Below are 18,785 nucleotides of genomic sequence, written 5' to 3' on the forward strand. Positions count from 1 at the left end.
TAAAGAACAAAAAATGTAAAAATAATGTTCCCCAATTTAAAGCTAGAGCTATGGATATAAGATAGACAAAATCAATAAAATAGAGAGCATAAACATACCATTTACACACATATGTGTGTATACACACACACACACACAATAATGTCAAGGATATTTTAAGGGGAGCATTTCAACGAAGTAGTCTTAAAACAATAGCTGTATTTCTTTGTGGAATAAAAATTTACCTCTGCTCTACAAAAACAATATGGGTCATAGATTTATGACAGCAAAGCTAAAACTATGGAACTTGAATAATACAGGAGAAATCTTTACGACCAAGACAAAGATTTGTAGTATACATAAAACATGAATCATAAAAGAAGAAAAATGGATTTCATGAAAACTTTTTGCTCTTTCAAAAACATCTATGAAAAGGCAGCTGAACAGACTAGGAGAAATTATTTGAAATAGCTACATCTGATAAAAGATGTGCATCAATCAGTATACAATGAGAAGCCCACAACTTTTAATTACATGTAGTCGCAAATTTTATTTACTCATTTTTATCAATGAGTATTACTTATTTTTAAGTTGTATTATTTTTTGTTGAGGTAACATTGGTTAACAACACCTTATGTGACTTAGGGGGAGAGATTAACACCCCTTTAGATGTATGACATGACCTCATGCCCACCACCAAAGGATCCATAATCTTCACCATAATCCATTGGGTTTCCCTCCCACCTTTACCCTCCACCCTCATCCTCCCACTCTGGTTACCTCAATTCTGCTCTTAGATTTCTAGGTTTGTTTTGGTTTAGTGTTGTCTTTTCCTTTGTTTTGTTTCTTTATATTCCACATAGGAGTTAAGTGATTCAGTATTTGTCTGTCTTCAGACTTACTTGGCTTTGCATAATCCCCTCCAGTTCCATCCATGTTGTTGCAAATAGCAAGATTTCATTTTTTTAGTCATAGCTGAGTAGTATTTCATTGTGTATATATACACCACATCTTCTTAATCTGGTCATCTGTCATTGGGCATTTAAGTTGTTTCCCTAACTTGGTTTTTGTGTAAATAGTGCTTCAATGAACATACGAGTGTGTGTATCCCTTTAAATTAATATTTTTACATTCTTTGGATAGACATCGAGGAGTGGAATTACTGGATCATATGGTAGATCTATTTTTAATATTTTGCGAAACCTTTATACTGTTTTCCATAGGGGCTGGACCAGTTTACAGTCCTACCAATAGAGTGCGAGGGTTCCTCTTTCACCACACCCTCACCCAACATTAGTTGTTTTCTGATCTTGTTGGTTATGGGCCATTTTCACAGGCGTGAGGTGTGGTATATTGTGATTTTGATTTTCATTTCCCTGATACGTGGTGATGAACATTTTTTCATACACCTGTTTGCCATTTGTCTGTGTCATTAGAGGAGTGCCTATAACTTCTGCCTGTTTTGTCATTGGGTTTTTTTGTGGATCTTTTTTGTTGCGTTCTTTGAAGCTCTTGAATATTAGCCCCCGTTAGATGTATGATGTTTAAGTATCTTCTCCCATTTGGTATGGTATCTTTTAGTTTTAATGATAGTTCTTTCTCATTCAGAAGCTTTTTAGTCAGATGTAGTCTCATCAATTTTATTTTTGCTTGTTTCCCTTGCCATTGTAATTGAGTCTCCAAAGACATCTCTGAAGCCAGTGTCTCAAGGTGTTTTGCCTGTTATTCTTTTATGTATTTTATGATTTCAAATCTTAGACATTCAAGTCTTTAATCCGTTTTTAGTTGATTTATCGGTTTTAAAAAGTGTAAATGATCACCTCACAAATGAAGATATATAAATTGCCAGTAATCACATAAGGAAGATACTCAAGATCATTAGACTTCAGAGAAATGTAGATTTAAGCTATAATCATATGCTGGTACCATCCATTAGACTAGCTAAACTTCAGAAAGCTGACAGTACCACATATTGGCAAGGATATGGGATTACTGGAATTCTAGGAGTGTAAATAGTACCACTTTGGGAAACTTTGGCAGTTTCTGAAAGTTAAATATCTACTTACCCTATAACTCAGCAATTCAGGAAATATTTGTTTACAGTAAAGCTTATTCATGAGTATTCTTAACAACCTCATTCCTGATAGTCCTAAACAGGAAATAACAAGAATGTCTACTAAGCAAATTATGGTATATCAATGCAGTGGACTTTATTGTAAAGCAGAACAGTGTTTGCCTTGGAATTGGTGGGTGTGGAGGTTGATTGACTATGAAGGGCCTAAGGAAACATTTTGGAATAATGAAAATTTTTTATTTTGGTTATAGTGATGCTTACATAGGCATACACATTTGTCAAAATCTGTCGAACTATGTAATATAATTTTGGAATGTCATTTATTTCTCAGAGTTGGTTTAAAGTTTTTTACAATTTTGATTACAGCTTTGTAATTCTTTTGCTGGTACTGATATCTAGCTTTTCTGTATTTGACTATTTAACAGTTTTCTAAATATATGAATTCTAGAAACACCAAAAGCATCTGTTACCTCTTACATTAGAAAATTATTATGTGGGGCCTCCCCTGGTGGTGCAGTGGTTGAGTGCTGTGCTGCGAAGCTGCCCGCAGCCTCTGCAGCGCCTGCAGCGCCGGTTCAATCCCATGCCACAGGCGAGGGTCCCACATGGTGCGACAGACCTCTCCTGCCACGCCCGTTGCTCCCCTCAGCAGTGTACTGCATCTGTCTGCCTGCTCTGTTCCCCCTCTCTGGCTCTGGTGAATTCTCTCACCCTCCGTGCTTCTGACTGTACCCAGTGCTTGTATAAATAAATAAATAAATATTTTTTTTTTAAAGAAAATTATTATGTACCCTTAAAATTTAAATCTTTAAGTGGATAAAGTTTTGTAAGTCTCGGCACAATGGGTGTGACTATGTCTCCATATTTCTTTTTTTTTTTTTTAACACCGGAATATATTTCATAAGTACTTTTAAAATTTTCTTATAATATTGGTAGGATTCTTTTGTCTGCTGTCAGACAATTCTGTGTAGAATATTAAATAATAGAAATATTAAGCTGCTTGTTTATACACAGGTCGTTATAAAATTTGGGTGTGTTTTTGGAGATGCTGATGACCTTGTCTACTGCGCCCCCTGGTGGTTTTTTACTTATTTGGGGTATCAGGAAAATACAGCTAATTTTTGTAGGAGATGAATTTTACAAAAGATAATTATTAAGTGAATCTTTAAAAAAACTACCCATTGACTCGTATGGCAACATTATAAGGCCTTTATTCTTATGGTAGTCTTTACAAGAATTATTACAGTACATGTTTCTCCATAGGTAATTTTGTCATGTCAGATAGCACTTTTCACAGTACCCCTCTTGGTTAGAGATTCTGAGATCCCTTATTAGAGTAATATTTCTGTTAAATAAACTGTTAAATAGTCAAATATGGAAAAGCTAGTTATCAGTACCAGCAAAAGAATTACAAAGCTGTAATCAAAATCGTAAAAAATTTTAAACCAACTCTGAGAAATATATGACATTCCAAAATTATATAGTTCGACACATTTTGACAAATGTGTATGCATATGTAAGCATCACTATAGCCAAAAAAATTTTTTTTCATTATTCCAAAATGTTTTCTTAGGCCCTTTGTAGCCTAATAGTTCTCATTCTATGGTATGGTTCTAAATATCCTGTCATACAAAGGAGATTGGGGATTCTTTTCTTAATAATAGTGTGTGAAGTCAGAATGAGGGAAGAATATTTTTGGTGTCAGAAATTAAGGAAGTGTATGCAAAATGGGGCTTGTTGAAAGGTCACACAGGAGTAGGTCTGAGGTATTACCTTAAGACCAAAGATTGAACAATTTGACTAGCAAATAATGGCATGTATAGCTTTTAACTCATAGAATAAAGATCCTTGAGTCCATGATGATATGAATAATTAAATAAAGAAATAAGTAGGGAGAAGGGACAGGTGGCTTTTGTTGTTGTTGTTGTTGTTATATCTTCTCTTCCCTGATATTTTTTTAATACAAAGAGGAAGGTCACTGTTTTGGACAAATGATCAAAGGTAATGGCACTAGACATTGACATCGCAAACCCTTTGATATGACCACTGGCAAGGACACATCATTTCTGTGGCATTCTTCCTCATTCATTCTGATCATGAGAAAATACCAGATTCAAGCTGAGGGACACCTTACAAAATACTGTATCGAAAGGTCAAGGGGAGAAGTAAGGAATATCACATATTGGAAGGGACTAAGGAGAAATTGCCAAAAAGTTGTCAAAATGTTCCCAAAATTGTGTTTGCTTCGGCAGCACATATACCAAAAATGTTCCTAAATATTACAATGAGATACCATCTTACACCAGTGAGAATGGCACATATTAAAAAAACTAGCAACAACAAATGTTGACGAGGATGTGGAGAAAAAGGAACTCTCCTGCACTGCTGGTGGGAGTGCAAATGGGTCCAAACACTATGGAAAGCTGTATGAAGATTCCACAGTCTGCTTAAAGATGGAGCTTCCATATGATCCAGCAATTCCACTCCTAGGTATTTACCCAAAGGACACAGAAACATTAATTCAAAAGGGCACTTGCACGCCTGTGTTTATAGCAGCACTATTTACAATAGGTAAGCTATGGAAACAACCCAAATGCCCAAAAATAGATGACTGGATCAAGAAGATGTGGTACATATACACAATGGAGTATTACTCAGCAGTCAAAAAAGATAAACTCATGCAATTTGCAGCAACATGGATGGAGTTGGAAGGGATCATGTTCAGCGAAATAAGCCAGAAAGTAAGTAAAAATCAAAACCAACAAGCAACTATAAACCAGAGACACACAACGGGGGGGAAGAATGGAGTAGGATCAAAACAAGGGTTGTGGGAACTGTATGGGGACTATAACCAAGCTGAAAATGCATACATTGTGCAAAAATGAAAAATGCTGTAAAAAATACATAAAATAAAAAAATTTTCTTTTTAAAAAAGATGAAAAAAAATGTTCCCAAATACCCCTCACACAGCTTTCTGTAATGTTAACATCGTTCAGAATTAAATCAAAAAATTAATGTTGGTACAATACTCATTAAACTGTATTTTAGTGAAAAAAAATCAACAACTGGTAACATTTGAAGTTTTTCTTATCTAGTATTTTTTCTTTTCTAGGATTCCACATTACAGTTAGTTATTTCTTTCAAAATATTAATCCTAGGAGGATTCGAAAAGATTCATTTTTTTCTTGTTAAATCATTAAGTGACAAAAGAATTTTCTGAAGGAGCAGTAGTTTTGTTTTCTACTGTTGTTTACCACACAATTGTTGGTAATTGGTTACAATTTGAGGATAATCATTCTGCCATTTTGCTTATTTATTTTCCTTTTCATTCTGAGAAAACTCATGACTACAAAATGTTTTTACTTTTAATCCTCACAGTGGAGTAATAGCTTGGTGTATATGTAGTAATAACAGTACCTTAAGAGCCAAAGACTTAGGCTCTCTTCTATTTTGGAAGCTCATATTCCTTTTTTCTAAATGAAAAAGAAGTATGTACAGACATACACATATGATTAAGACGGTAATGTTTCTTCATCTGAGATGATGATGAATGAATATGCAACATTTCTATCTATTAATATTATATTTCCTTAGTATTGATGTGTCCACTTGGAAATTTTTATTAAGATTTATTACAGTTGCATGAGCTCTCTAGAAGCAAAGTCTTAATCATTTAATGTGGTGACACATAATTTTCTTGAAACTGCTTGTTAAAATGAGTAACCATCTAGATTTCACATTCATTGCTGAGTATACCTGGGGTACATTGATCTGGGTAACATCTTGACAGTTTAATTTGGTGCTTGCTATATAAGCATTCCATCAATTCCCTATTAATTTTGTGTTTTATAAACTCAAAATGAAAGATCTATAGATTTGTACTTACTTAGATTTTAGAGAACATATATATATCTGTATATGCACTTTTATGACTTATAAAGTTTTTTATTTCAATATTTTGTATGAAATAATCGAACAGGTAAGATGTTCAATTATTATTGTTTATACAAAGGTTTCCTTACAAAAAGTGGGAAAATAACATGAGTTTCAACTTGATAAAACATATGAAAAAGAATATCTATGAGTCAAGAGGGTGAGGTATTTATTCGTCGTCATTGTGTTCCCCCCTTGTCGTCATTATGTTCCCCACTTAAACATCTGTTTTAAGGGAGTGTGATCCCAGACAGTACGGATAAAATCTTTGTTAAAGTTTGGTGCCGAAAGTTAGAATTTGTCCCTTAATATGTACTAAGTGCAGATTTGTGAAACATCTAATGGTAATGCCAAAATGGGTTTGATGTGTTTTAGAAATCTTTGCCTAATTTTAGAAGATTAATAGGTACTGAAATTTTAAGAATTGTGACAATACTTTAAGATACCTTTAATCCTGTAACATGGCGCTTCTATAGTACCAGCAGCTGGACATGCTAAATAACTGCTTCTCTGGTGGCAGTAGTGACCACATAAGTCAACTAACCCTAAATAACTATTTTTACTATTTGTTTTTAAAAGCTAGCTTCCTTAGGTCTTGGCTTTAAAACATACTTGTGGCATTACCTTGAATAGACATTGCATACACATTACCTTGAATAGACTAGTACTGAGTCTATGTCTCAGAAACTAGTCTGTGTCTTACATGATCATTATTGCAATCTAAGTAGGAAGGAAAGAAGGAAATATATCAGTTACAGTCTCCTTTCAAACTACAGTGACCTCTTCAACTCAAGGTGGGTTTGGACTATATGAGGTTTGTGAGACTGATTATGAAAAGAAAGATTAGGTGAAGCTTAGACCCTTTAAGTCATACTTACGGAACTTAGAAAGCCAGTTGTTGTTAAATGTGATCACTGGTACATTGCTTTGCCTTTGAGGAAAGTTTTAACTAATCCAGAATAGGTGTCAACTATCTTATACGATTTCATAACATAAAGTAACACAGAAAGTTGAGTGAATTTTGAATGTTGCTTTAAGGCCTTTCACCAGCTAATGATACGCCTAACTACAGGAGACACAGTTAATAACACCCTCCCTTTTTTTTAAAATCAGAGAAAAATTGATGTGTGTCTCATAAGTGGAGCACTCAAGGGACGAACACTCCAGCAGAGGGTTTATAAAGAAATGGAGGCTTGGAATTTATGCTATAAAAGAATTGTAAGAATTGTGCCAAGAATATTATAGCTAAGTAGAGGTATTAGGGGAAGAGATAAGATGGAAATTTGAATTGAGGCTAAGTACTGTCAAGGGCTCTTGACTTTTCTATCCTATTTGCTTTGGGAAGCCTTTCAAAAATTTTGAGCACAAAAGCTAGCAATTTGGCTGAATGTGCCTTATCAAAAGTGTTTGGTAGTATAAAGAAGGATAGATTGAACCAAGTATATCTATATGGTGATTTATGTTATCTATCTTACAATATTCATTATATTCCTTACTAATAAATCAAGACTGGAATGCTGTCTTCCATTTCAGGTAATTGAAAGTTCTTAAAGTGCCTTAGTTTGTTTCATAAGGTACAACTTTCTGAACTGTTATTCATGTCCCATTTTTAAAAATGGAATCTAACAGGTAGTTTAGTTTAAATGTTGACACTATATATCTATCTTCCCTCTTTTTGCTCAGTGAAACCATCCTCATTTGTCTGTGTGCTGCTTGTGGAGGCACTGTCTTTCCTTTCCCACTTGTAATTCTACCATAGTCTATTATATTTAATTTCATCATCCACTTTTCTGGTCTGTCATTGTAAATTAAGGAGAAATGAACAGTTGTGAAAAAGAAAGTAACTAATAATGAATCTTTGGTATGAATGTAAGATTAATGTAAGCATGAAAAGTAACTCTTTAGCAAAATCTTTGAACTTTGAGAAACGATAGGAAAAGATTTGCTGATTGCTATCTGCTTAGATAAGTAGTTTTGCTTAAAATGTTGATGGCATTTTGATCAATAAATTTTAAATCTGAAACACTTAGAATTAATACTTAAAAACATTTATACTTAAAAACAGGTGTTCACGTGTTACATGCAATGTACAGAACCACCAATGAGAAAACGATGAACTTTTCCCTAAGTGGGGGAGACATGTAAATAAATAAGCAAAAAGTATTAAGTTTTGTTTTCCTCAGAGTAAGGATATCTAATTTCATAATGGAAAATTGAATAATACGGTTAATTTGAACAGCTTGCTAGCTTGCTTTTATCATCTCTCCCATAAAGCAGTACTCTTTGGTAAAGGTATAAAAATGCTTTTTCTATTTCAGTTGATTTGTTTATGAAGTGTGTGTATGTGTGTGTGTGTGTGTGCGCGTGCAAATTTTGATTGGATTATTTTTTGAGATTTGTTTATTTATACAAGAACCAGGGCACAGGCCAGATGCACGGGAGAGTGAGAGGATTCACCAGAGACAGAGTGGGGAACAGAACAGGCAGACTGACGAAATATACTGCTGAGGGGAGCAGCAGGCGAGGCTGGAGGGGATGGAACTGGCACTGCAGAGACTGCGGACAGCTTCACAGTGCTGTGCACAACCACCTGCGCCACCAGGGAGGCACTGGATTATTTTTAAAAAGATTTTTTTGCTTTTATTTATGCATACAAGAACTGGGGTACAAGCCAGAGGTCTGGGGAGTGAGAGGACTCACCAGAGACAGACTGGGGAGCAGAACAGGCTGATCTACTGAAATACACTGCTGAGGGGAGCAGCAGGCAAGACAGGAGAGGTTTGCTGCACCATGTGGTTTTGCTCCCTAGTGTGGGGATCGAACTCATGCCACAGTGGCTCGTGATAGCCTGATAGTGCTGAGACTTTCACCCCTGCACCACCAGGGAGGCCCTTGTTTGGATTATTATAAGCATGCATGTGTGTTTTGCTATTTGAAGTGGTGTTTAAATGAATCATTAAATTATGGTAAAGATACCTCTGCTGTAACACAACATATGCATTCCTGAAAAACCTCATGTCTGCAAAATCATGTCTGGAAAAAATACGGATAGACTATTCACTATGCAGCCTTATAACAGAGTACTAACAGAAACAACAATGATTTTTAAAACACTAGCACAAATTACCTTAACATAAATGGCATTTGTGCTAACCACTATAGACTGTCAGCCCTAATTGTCTTGAGGACATCTGCTTCAGTAGAAACTAAGTTTGTAAAAATTACATAATGAACCAGGATATAGTCATCTATGTTAATTGCTTTTTTTTTTTGAGAAGCAGTATATACAAGAGAAATTGTCTTTGTTGAGTGTTCATTTGCACCTTTAGTTTTCACTAGATAACAATGTTAGTCTCTGGGTTCTTGAAACTACTAAATTTGCTGTTAACTTTTTCCTAAAAAGGTAGTTGTTCTCGCCTTTTTTTTTCTCCTTCACATTTTATCAACACTTTCTCTTTAAGGAAAGTCTGCCTCTGATCCCTTCATAACATAGTGGGGGAAATCCCTCTAAACCATTGATAACTTCTGTATCTGCTGACATCACTGCCTTTCTTAATTGCACATATACCAGTTCATATTAGAGCAGCATCTTGTAGTTTTACAGTTTATACTTTAGTGCAGGTAATTATAGTTACTTTGTTTAATTAACATTTTAAAAATGTTAACTTGCAAGTTCTTATAATGAGGATATTGTGTAGTTGAATTTACAAAACAGTTTGCAATGTCAGTCTCTACTATTGTGGTGGGCAGTGTAATATTTGACTTGTTTTTCTTTTAAAAACTGTTAATATATTTAATTAACTTTTTAATGTATTGGTAAGTATTACTTTTTTGAAAGTAATATTTCTATTAAGAGATGATCAGAATTGCGTGAATTAGTCTGATATTTTATTTTTTTTATTTATTTATTTTTTTTATTTTTTATTTTTTTTTTTAGTAGAGGCATGCTTTATTTATTTGTTTTGCTGGTTTGTTTGTTTGTTTTGTTTATACATGCACTGGGTACAGTCAGAAGCGCGGGAGGGTGAGAGAATTCACCAGAGCCAGAGCGGGGAGCAGAGCAGGCAGAAGGACCGAAGTACACTGCTGAGGGGAGCAGCGGGCGGCAGGAGAGGTCTGCGCGCCATGTGGGACCCTCCTGCGGTGGCCGGGGAGCAGCCAGGGATCGAACCGGCGCTGCAGAGGCTGCGGGCAGCTTCTCAACCCAGCGCTCAACCGCTGCGCCACCGGGGAGGCCCTATTTTATTTTTTTTTAAAGATTTATTTATTTATTTATGTATGTATGTATGTATGTATTTATTTATTTATTTATACAAGCAGTGGGTACAGTCAGAAGCGCGGGAGGGTGAGAGAATTCACCAGAGCCAGAGCGGGGAGCAGAGCAGGCAGAAGGACCGAAGTACACTGCCGAGGGGAGCAGCGGGCAGTAGGAGAGGTCTGCGCGCCATGTGGGACCCTCCTCCGGTGGCCGGGGAGCAGCGGGGATCGACCCCGCGCTGCAGAGGCCACGGGCAGCTTCCCAACCCAGCGCTCAACCGCTGCGCCACCTGGGAGGCCCCTAGTCTGATATTTTAAAGGAATGAAAACAATAATTTGCAAATAAATGAAGGACACTTTTAAAGAATGTGGATAAGAAATACGAATTCGTTAGTTTGTTTTTAAAGCTTTGAGGGTGAATTTTGTTAACTAATCCTATGGTTAAAAAGGTAAAAGCTATGTTTTATTTGCTCATATTTTCAAAGAATATTCTAGAACATTATTCAAAAATTGGCAACATTACCTCCAAGGAGAGGAAATGGATGTCTGTGGGGTGGAGGAAGATGGGAGGGAGTCTTTGAATTTTGAATTATGTTGGAAATATGTTCACATTTTGAACCATGAGGTATTAGAAATAAAGCAAATTAAATTTAAAATGAAAACGAAAGTGCTTAAGTATAGAACAGAGATTGATTTAGCTTATCTAATAGTAACCACTTGATTTCAATGATCAGCTTAGCAGAGAGCCAGTCCTGTACTCACCAGTACAACTGGCACTCACCAGTTGGTTGTATGTATGGCAGGTGCAGAATAACAAAAGGATGACCAAATAAAAATATCGCTCATGTATTTTTTTCTATTAAAAGAAATCAACTCTTGTAGTTAAGTTGGAAATTCAACTATTGGATAATTGCTAGATTTTTTTCTATAATCACAATGTCATTTTGTAAATCTTACTATCTCTGTTTGCTTTTAGTTGATGCTGATGAAATTAAAAGGCTAGGAAAGAGATTTAAGAAGCTTGATTTGGACAATTCTGGTTCTTTGAGTGTGGAAGAGTTTATGTCTTTGCCTGAGTTACAACAGAATCCTTTAGTACAGCGAGTAATAGATATATTCGACACAGATGGGAATGGAGAAGTAGACTTTAAAGGTAAGAAAGTAGTTTTTAAAATCTCACAATTTAGATAATCTACGAGTAGTCTTAGAGTTTTATGTTTGAAAATATTTGAAAATTTGAGTTATTATTCAATGTTTTTGTATTATTGGTGATTTTAGAATAATAGTTTATGTTTAAATTTTAAAATCTGTGGTGTATGAACCTTAACAAACTAAGATCTTTTACTTTGTGGCTCACAAACTATCATATTGCCCTATAAGATACTCTTAAAAATTAGGAGTTAATATTTGCTTTATTTTTAGAAAAGCCTCACTTTAGGGAATGTAATATAGGAAGCTGCATTATTTAAAACTTTTTTAAAAAGAATGAGACTTAAGTGAGCAATTAAAAATAAACAGCAATAAGGATATGAATACTTTTATAGAAGGGATAGATATATTTTAGTTAATGTACATTTTGTACTAAGATACTCAATAGTGCTTTTGCTAATACTAATGATTCATAATTTTATTCTTGATTCTATACTTTAATCATTTTATTTCAGTGGTGAATCATGAACAGTTTGTTATTTGCTTTTCAGGAACTGAATGATTATAAGTGAAGGGAGCTAAAATTGATGATGATTTAATGTTTACCAGCAGTGAAGAAAAATGATCACTTATCATGAAACTTCAGTTTACTTAAGTGATTCTAAATGTTGGGATCAGAAATCCAAAATTATTTTTGTTGTTAAACATTAAACAATGTTTAATCCTTTTTTTTTAAGTCCTCCTTTATAATTATATTTCAAGAACATTACTAGCTTTAAAGAATGTTTGGGGTATTATGCTCTATGGTACTTATATGTTTGTACAACTTTGACTTTAGAGGACTCAAAGTTGATTTTATATATATATATTTGTATATATATGCTTACACATATATAATACATGACTATATAGACACATATATATGATCCATTATATGTGCGTATGTGTGTATATTTATGACCCTTTTTGCTATTTCATATGTGGCATTTTCATTTTTAAATACTGCTAGTAATATTTTCTTTTACAGCAAGAAAAGGTCCTTTGTTTTTAAAAAGAAAATATCCACGTTGGTTTTCTGTGTAAAAAAATTGAAATTTCTGATATGTAAACCTTTTCTGTTCTTACTCAGAATTCATTGAGGGAGTCTCTCAGTTCAGTGTCAAAGGAGATAAGGAACAAAAGTTGAGGTGTAAGTACTTTTCTTCATTGATTTCATTCTCCCTTTTATACCCACTACTACTTCATACTGCATTATAACCTCTTTGTAAAGCATTCTAAAAGTTTTCTTTTTATTCTAGATTTTTAGTAGATATTACAGAAATGTATTTGCAACTAGTATTTTTAATAATGTGCCATTGTAGGTTTTAGTTGAATAGAAAGAAAATGGAACTCATTTTTACTGAAAACAGTCAAGTTCAATATCCTACTTGGATAAGAGATTTTTTTGTTGTTGTTCATGATGAAAATAGGGAGAATTGGTCTAATATGATTAGATTAACTTAGTTTACACACATTGAATTCAGAAATAGCTACCCAGAAGTCCACTATTTTGACTATGATAGACAACCTCTATTGCAGTGATCATTTGATACCTTTTAAATTATTCAGCTCTTAACTAGAGAGACATTTTATTGAATGACCGTTCTCAGGCATAGCGTATATAAGATGTTTATCTTACGCAAATTAACTATTGATATAATTGAGAGTAGTAATAATAGCAGTTGGTATCTTTTATTGAGCTTTTACCATGTATCAAACTTGTGATATAAACTGTTCACATGTATTACTCACTCATACACTAAAAAATCTGGGAGGTTGGAACTGTTCCTAGCCCCTATTTTACATGTGCAGAAACTGAAGTAAGTTAAATAACTTGCCCTAGGCTATGCCAGCTGGCCTGTGCAGTCTTGATTCATAGCCTATATTCTTAGCTATGTTAAGTTGCGTCTAAAGGTAACATCTATATTCATGAAGGCTCATAGTTATGATTCTAGATGTTTAGCAGTTTACTATGTTCTTTATCAAAATATTTACTTATTATTGCCTTATAATTGCCATTGATTTTCCTTACTTTTCTTTTTAGTTGCTTTCCGTATCTATGACATGGATAAAGATGGGTATATTTCCAATGGGGAGCTCTTCCAGGTGCTGAAGATGATGGTGGGGAACAATCTGAAAGATACACAGTTACAGCAAATCGTAGACAAAACCATAATAAATGCAGATAAGGATGGGGATGGAAGAATATCCTTTGAAGAATTCTGTGCTGTAAGTATAAAAGAGTAGAGGTTTTTCATTAGTTGTGTTTAAAAAAATTGTTTAAACCACTTAATAGAGCATTTCTTATAGCTATTTTGCCCTGGAATTTTGCATTTGTTCCTTATTAAACTTGCCTGTTGGGCAGTATAAATGGTGAGCTCCCACCCCAGCCCTTTCTAAGTTATTGATGGGTGTTCTTGTGTTCTGGGGCAAGGACTCTGCAGAAGCAGGGACTAGAATCATGAGGGGGCCCTAGAAAAGTATAGGTGAAAATTGGGGTAACAGCTCAGCTTCTGGTTTACTGCTCATCTAGATCCAGTGATTTGCCACCATTCATTGCCTCCAAATAAAAACACAACCACTTAGCTTCTCTTCTCAACTTCAGTCCCTAAAGCAAAGATACTAGGTTTTTTGATGTGTTCTAAGGGTATTTTAACTGCAAATTGGAGCTACTAGAGAATTTAGAGGAGAAACAAGATAACAAAAAATTCTTGAAATTTTCCAGTCATGACTTGTATAGGAAAATTTCCTTCCTCCTTTTTCAGTTGTTATTTTTTTTTAAGACCACACAGGGAAAAACTAATGACTTTGGTTGTATGTAATGTAAGAACTGAAGTCGCTACCTTGGCATTTAAGTTTGTGTAATCCTTTTAGTCTCTTCTTTCATCTCAAGGTAGTACTATCCTTGTATTTTATTTCAAAAAGTATGATGGTGCTCTAGTGTAAAATATAGGCTAAGTCTTTTGGGAAGAATTAGATAGACTTCAGACTTTGAACTGCTGCCAGGTGGTACTGATGCAAGTGTTTGTTATCCTTTCATTTCTCCTCTTCATTGTTGCTAAGTATCACTGAAGCTTCCTGTGGACTGGCATCAGATTGAGTGTGACCATAGACCAGACTGGTAGTGGCATTGTAAATTGCAACCAGCTTTCAAAAGGAGAAAAAATCAGAACAAAATCACTTGGGGAAGCAAGACAAAAATCATTTATCAGGGAGAGGAAATTAAAATACATCCTTAGTTATAATGGTGATAACTGTTTATACAGAGAAATAAGCTAAGCTTTTAGCTCTTTTTCTGGTATTTGTGATAAATTGCCTTTACTTGTGTTATTTTTCAGGGACATAGTCCAGGAATGGAGGGAGAGAGTGAGAGTGTGTGTGTGTGTGCACGCAACTACTTTTTCTGAATATTGACTTTTTTTCTTATATCTTAAGCTTAAACAGTGAAAGAGATGGGAAAAGTTAATCACAGACTACATACCCACTTTTAAAATCTCAGAATACTTAACATATACAGATAAATCTTGTGAATGATTTAGTGACAGGATTAAAAGTGGATTGAAACACGTGTATTTTTGTTTCCTCCCAAAACTAATGAAATTCGCTGTATTGAAAGGAAAAGTTTATGAACCCACAAGGATAAAGTGAAGAGCAGAAAGTATAGCAACTAAATTTGGCAGCTTACAAAGTTCGGTGGTTACCTAATTTAAGAGACGGGGAAATGAGTTCTAAGCTTTCCACTTGGAAAGTTGAGAAGCAACCTAAGTTATAATGGCACCTCTGAAAGGTTCAGAAATGGTGATAAAAAAATAACTGAAAGTGGAGGTGATGGTGAGGCTAAAAACAGAATTGGGCCTCCCTGGTGGCCTCCCTGGTCTCCATGCTGTCACCACTATGGCCTGAGTACTAATCCCCGGCCTCAGAGCTAACCCACATATAGCGCAGCAGACCTCTCCAGTGTGACCTGCTTATCCCCTCAGCAGCATATTTCAGTAAATCTACCTGTTCTGCTCCCCACTCTGTCTCTGGTGAATCCTCTCATCCCCCATACCTCTGGCCTACACCCCAGTTTGTCTATGCAAAAAAAAAAACCCCAAAAACCAGAAGAATTGCTTTACGGAGCAATTAGAACACTAGATTTTCTTTCCTATTCTGTTTAGCTTCTTTGCACTTTTTTTATTTTATGTATTTTTTACATTCTTTTTCATTTTTGCACAGTGTATGTCTTTGCACTTTAGTGGGTGGTTGGAGAGGGTGAACTAGAGTCTGAAGGCTAGAAAACACAAGACAGGTGGGTAGGGTGGGGTGTGAGTGAGTTGTGCCTTCTTGAGTGTATTTGTGAACTTGCTTGCTACGAAATTAAGTGAAGAGAAGCATATTTGCTTCTTGACACCTCTTGCCTTCTTTGACATTTAATTTCCCAGCAGCTAGACTTCAGGCAAAAGATGGAAGAACCATCTTTGGAAAATAAGATCTCCCTAAAGCAGTGTTCCCACCCCATAACTCAAAAACGTAGCCCAGTCAGTAGCCTTACCATGTACATGTAGTTTCCCATGCCCTTTTCCCAGAAGCAGAGAACCAAGGTATGGATGGCCAGTGAAAACTTTAAAAGTTAAATAAACATTTATCATTTTTGTCCTCAGGGATATATAACTATATTAAATTCTTGAAAAAAACTGGATAATACAGAAAAAAGTTTTCAGGCATTTGAATTAAATTTAGAAATCCATTCTAGGAGGCCTAACACCTGAATGCTAGTGATTCCAGAAAGAAAATGGAAGGGAGGAAGTCATCAAAAATGAATCAAGAAAATATCTGAGAATCAAAGTACGGAGATTCTACTGAAAGGACTTACACCAAGTTACCCAGCATAGTTTTTTAAAATAATATGGACACATTATCATGATATTTTAAAAGGCAGGAACAAAGAGATGATTCTACAAACTTCCAAAGGGCTGGAATAGAGAAGTGGGGAGATTTCATACAAAGATGCAAGAATCGTAACAGTAATCAACATATATTCAACTCCATGGGAAAATAATCTGCAGAAATTTTCACTTATCTATTACTTTTAAATATCTTCCAGAATAGAGTGACACAGGCCCATATTTGATTTTTGAGGACAATTCTTAAGGTAACATCTAGTTATCATTTAATATTAAACTACTAAAGGTAGGGATTGGCAAACTGTGGAGTGGATCAAATGGCGTTTAATACATACATGGCCTGTTTTGTATTTTTTAAGCTAAGAGTAATTTTTACATTTCTTAAGGTTTTAAAATAAACTGCAAGACGAAAGCGCTATAAAAACTGTATGTGCTAAAACCTAAAATATTTTCTTTCTGATTCCTTTACAGAATAAGACAGAATAAGAATACTAATAACCCTTGTGCTTAAAACACAAGAAAATGCCTACTTTCCTGGGAGGCAAGACAATTTTTAAAAAGCCTGAGAATGCTTAAAGTAGTTATGTTTTAAAACTGTAGTTCCAATAAGGTAAATTAGTAAAAAGGAGTTTCGCAAATAAAGCTAAGCTTAATTTGTTTCTGTCTGTTGCAGGTTGTAGGTGGCCTAGATATCCACAAAAAGATGGTGGTAGACGTGTGACTCTTTTTTAAAGAGTACCACCCAACACTTTTGCTTTCTTCTCCATCTCTGAAGATCTGCTCAAGACGTCCAGCAATGCTCTCTGTGTATTTAAATGGAAGTATTTTTCTCTGTGAAGCCACATTTTCCAACATGAGCCTCATGAAGCCAACTAAGTGTTATTGAACTCTTATTCTCTCAATAACTCAGTGTAGCACTTTAAAGTCTGAAGGACAGCAACATGAAAAGAGCATATCAATGTGGTGAAGAAAGGGAAGGGGTTGGCTTTTTAATTTATTTTTCCTCATCTTTTATAACAAGAAAGTATCTATATATACATATGTAAATATTTATATATAGATATATGTAGCTTTCTATATGTGTAGTAGGTTGGCTTTAATTTAATATACTTGATTCAGAAACAAAATGATAGAGTATAAAAGTGCCAAGCAGAACATAAAACATCCTTACTTTTATTTCACACAGTTTTATATATAGATAGAAGATTGTACAATTGAGCCGGGTGTTAGGCCAGCTATTTTCCTTCTCCTGTGCTTTCTCCTTTGAGAGATTGACAAAGCATTTGTTAATGTCCTCTTATTTACCTTAATTACATTTTTGTAACAAAGGAGTTTGTACTTTATTTATACCTATGAATATATTTCCAGGGACTAAATCTCATTGTTGAGCAGCTTTTAACATAACTCTGCTTGAGGAGAAAGTATAGTTCCGTGCTACTGCCAAGAGCTCTTTCTTGTGTTCATATAGAAACTGCAAGGCTATGGCTGCATCATTGTTTCTTTATAGCTAGGAGTCATTACATTTATTGAATGTCCCTGAGTGAAATGTAAGTTATCAGTTGTGATTTTGCGCATAAAAGCCAGAAGCTGAGGCAGTCATTTATTTTAGACATTATTTAATGACAAGTATTTGAAGTAATTATGTAATTGCTTAGAATATCCACTTGTTTGTTTCATTACATGGGTAAATAATTTATCACTAAACTTATGTTCGAACTATAAGTTTCCCTTCTGTTTCAGAAGACTTGCAGCTAATCTGAAAACTGGTGATATTTAATGTGCATGTATATATCTGAAACCCCACATGTATAAGTGATTTAAATGGGAGAAATCTTACTAATCTATATGCCACAGAAGAGCAAAATTTTATCTTACCCAGTTTTTAATCTCTTAAATTTCTTTACCCCAAAACATAAAGTGCATGATGGTTTTCTTTCTTGATTTGCCCATATTTGTATATGAATAACAATAAATTTGTGTGATATAAAAGTAGTGTATCATGTTCCACCACTTGATATTATCCCTTCCCTTTTCTGCAAAGGTACTATAGTGCAAACAATATTGGCTGGATGAAGACATTTTGGTTAGCTTTCTAGGACAGTAGTCTTTCCCTGTATAGTTTTTCTATAAAAACTGGTTTTATACATGAGTGGAAATGGGCAGGTTGAAACAAAGTGAATGAATCTTAAATTGGGCACCTGCCTGCCATCGCTGTTCCTTCAACTGAGTGCTGCACATCATGGGCTCTGTCTGTGAGAGAAAAATCCCGGTGCTTGGTGTCCTTGCATGACATGGAGTTTTGCATGTAGATCTATTTAAAATGTACCTCTCTTGTTTACATAATTTGCATAATTTTAAAAGATGTTGCCAAACTTTGGAAATGTTAATGTTCAAACTGAAAAATCTCCACTACATGTAACTTTCTTCCTCTGGATCAGTACGTGGCTTATAATCCCAGCCAGTGGTTT

General features: G+C 34.9%; 1 protein-coding gene across 1 annotated transcript in view; it reads left to right on the plus strand.

The window, feature by feature from the left end:
• Nucleotides 1–17,038, plus strand: part of PPP3R1 (protein phosphatase 3 regulatory subunit B, alpha) — a gene marked incomplete at both ends in the record, with an annotated part of 57,156 nt that extends 40,118 nt beyond the window's left edge. The window contains 4 exons of the mRNA XM_084234848.1: nt 11,220–11,396; nt 12,522–12,581; nt 13,476–13,660; nt 16,991–17,038. Coding sequence (XP_084090974.1) covers nt 11,220–11,396; nt 12,522–12,581; nt 13,476–13,660; nt 16,991–17,038 — 470 coding nt within the window. The remainder of the gene's footprint in view (nt 1–11,219; nt 11,397–12,521; nt 12,582–13,475; nt 13,661–16,990) is intronic.
• Nucleotides 17,039–18,785: the final 1,747 nt, after the last annotated feature.

The sequence above is a fragment of the Talpa europaea genome (genome assembly GCF_964194135.1).
Source record: "Talpa europaea genome assembly, chromosome: 6".
In the NCBI taxonomy this organism is placed as follows: Eukaryota; Metazoa; Chordata; class Mammalia; order Eulipotyphla; family Talpidae; genus Talpa; species Talpa europaea.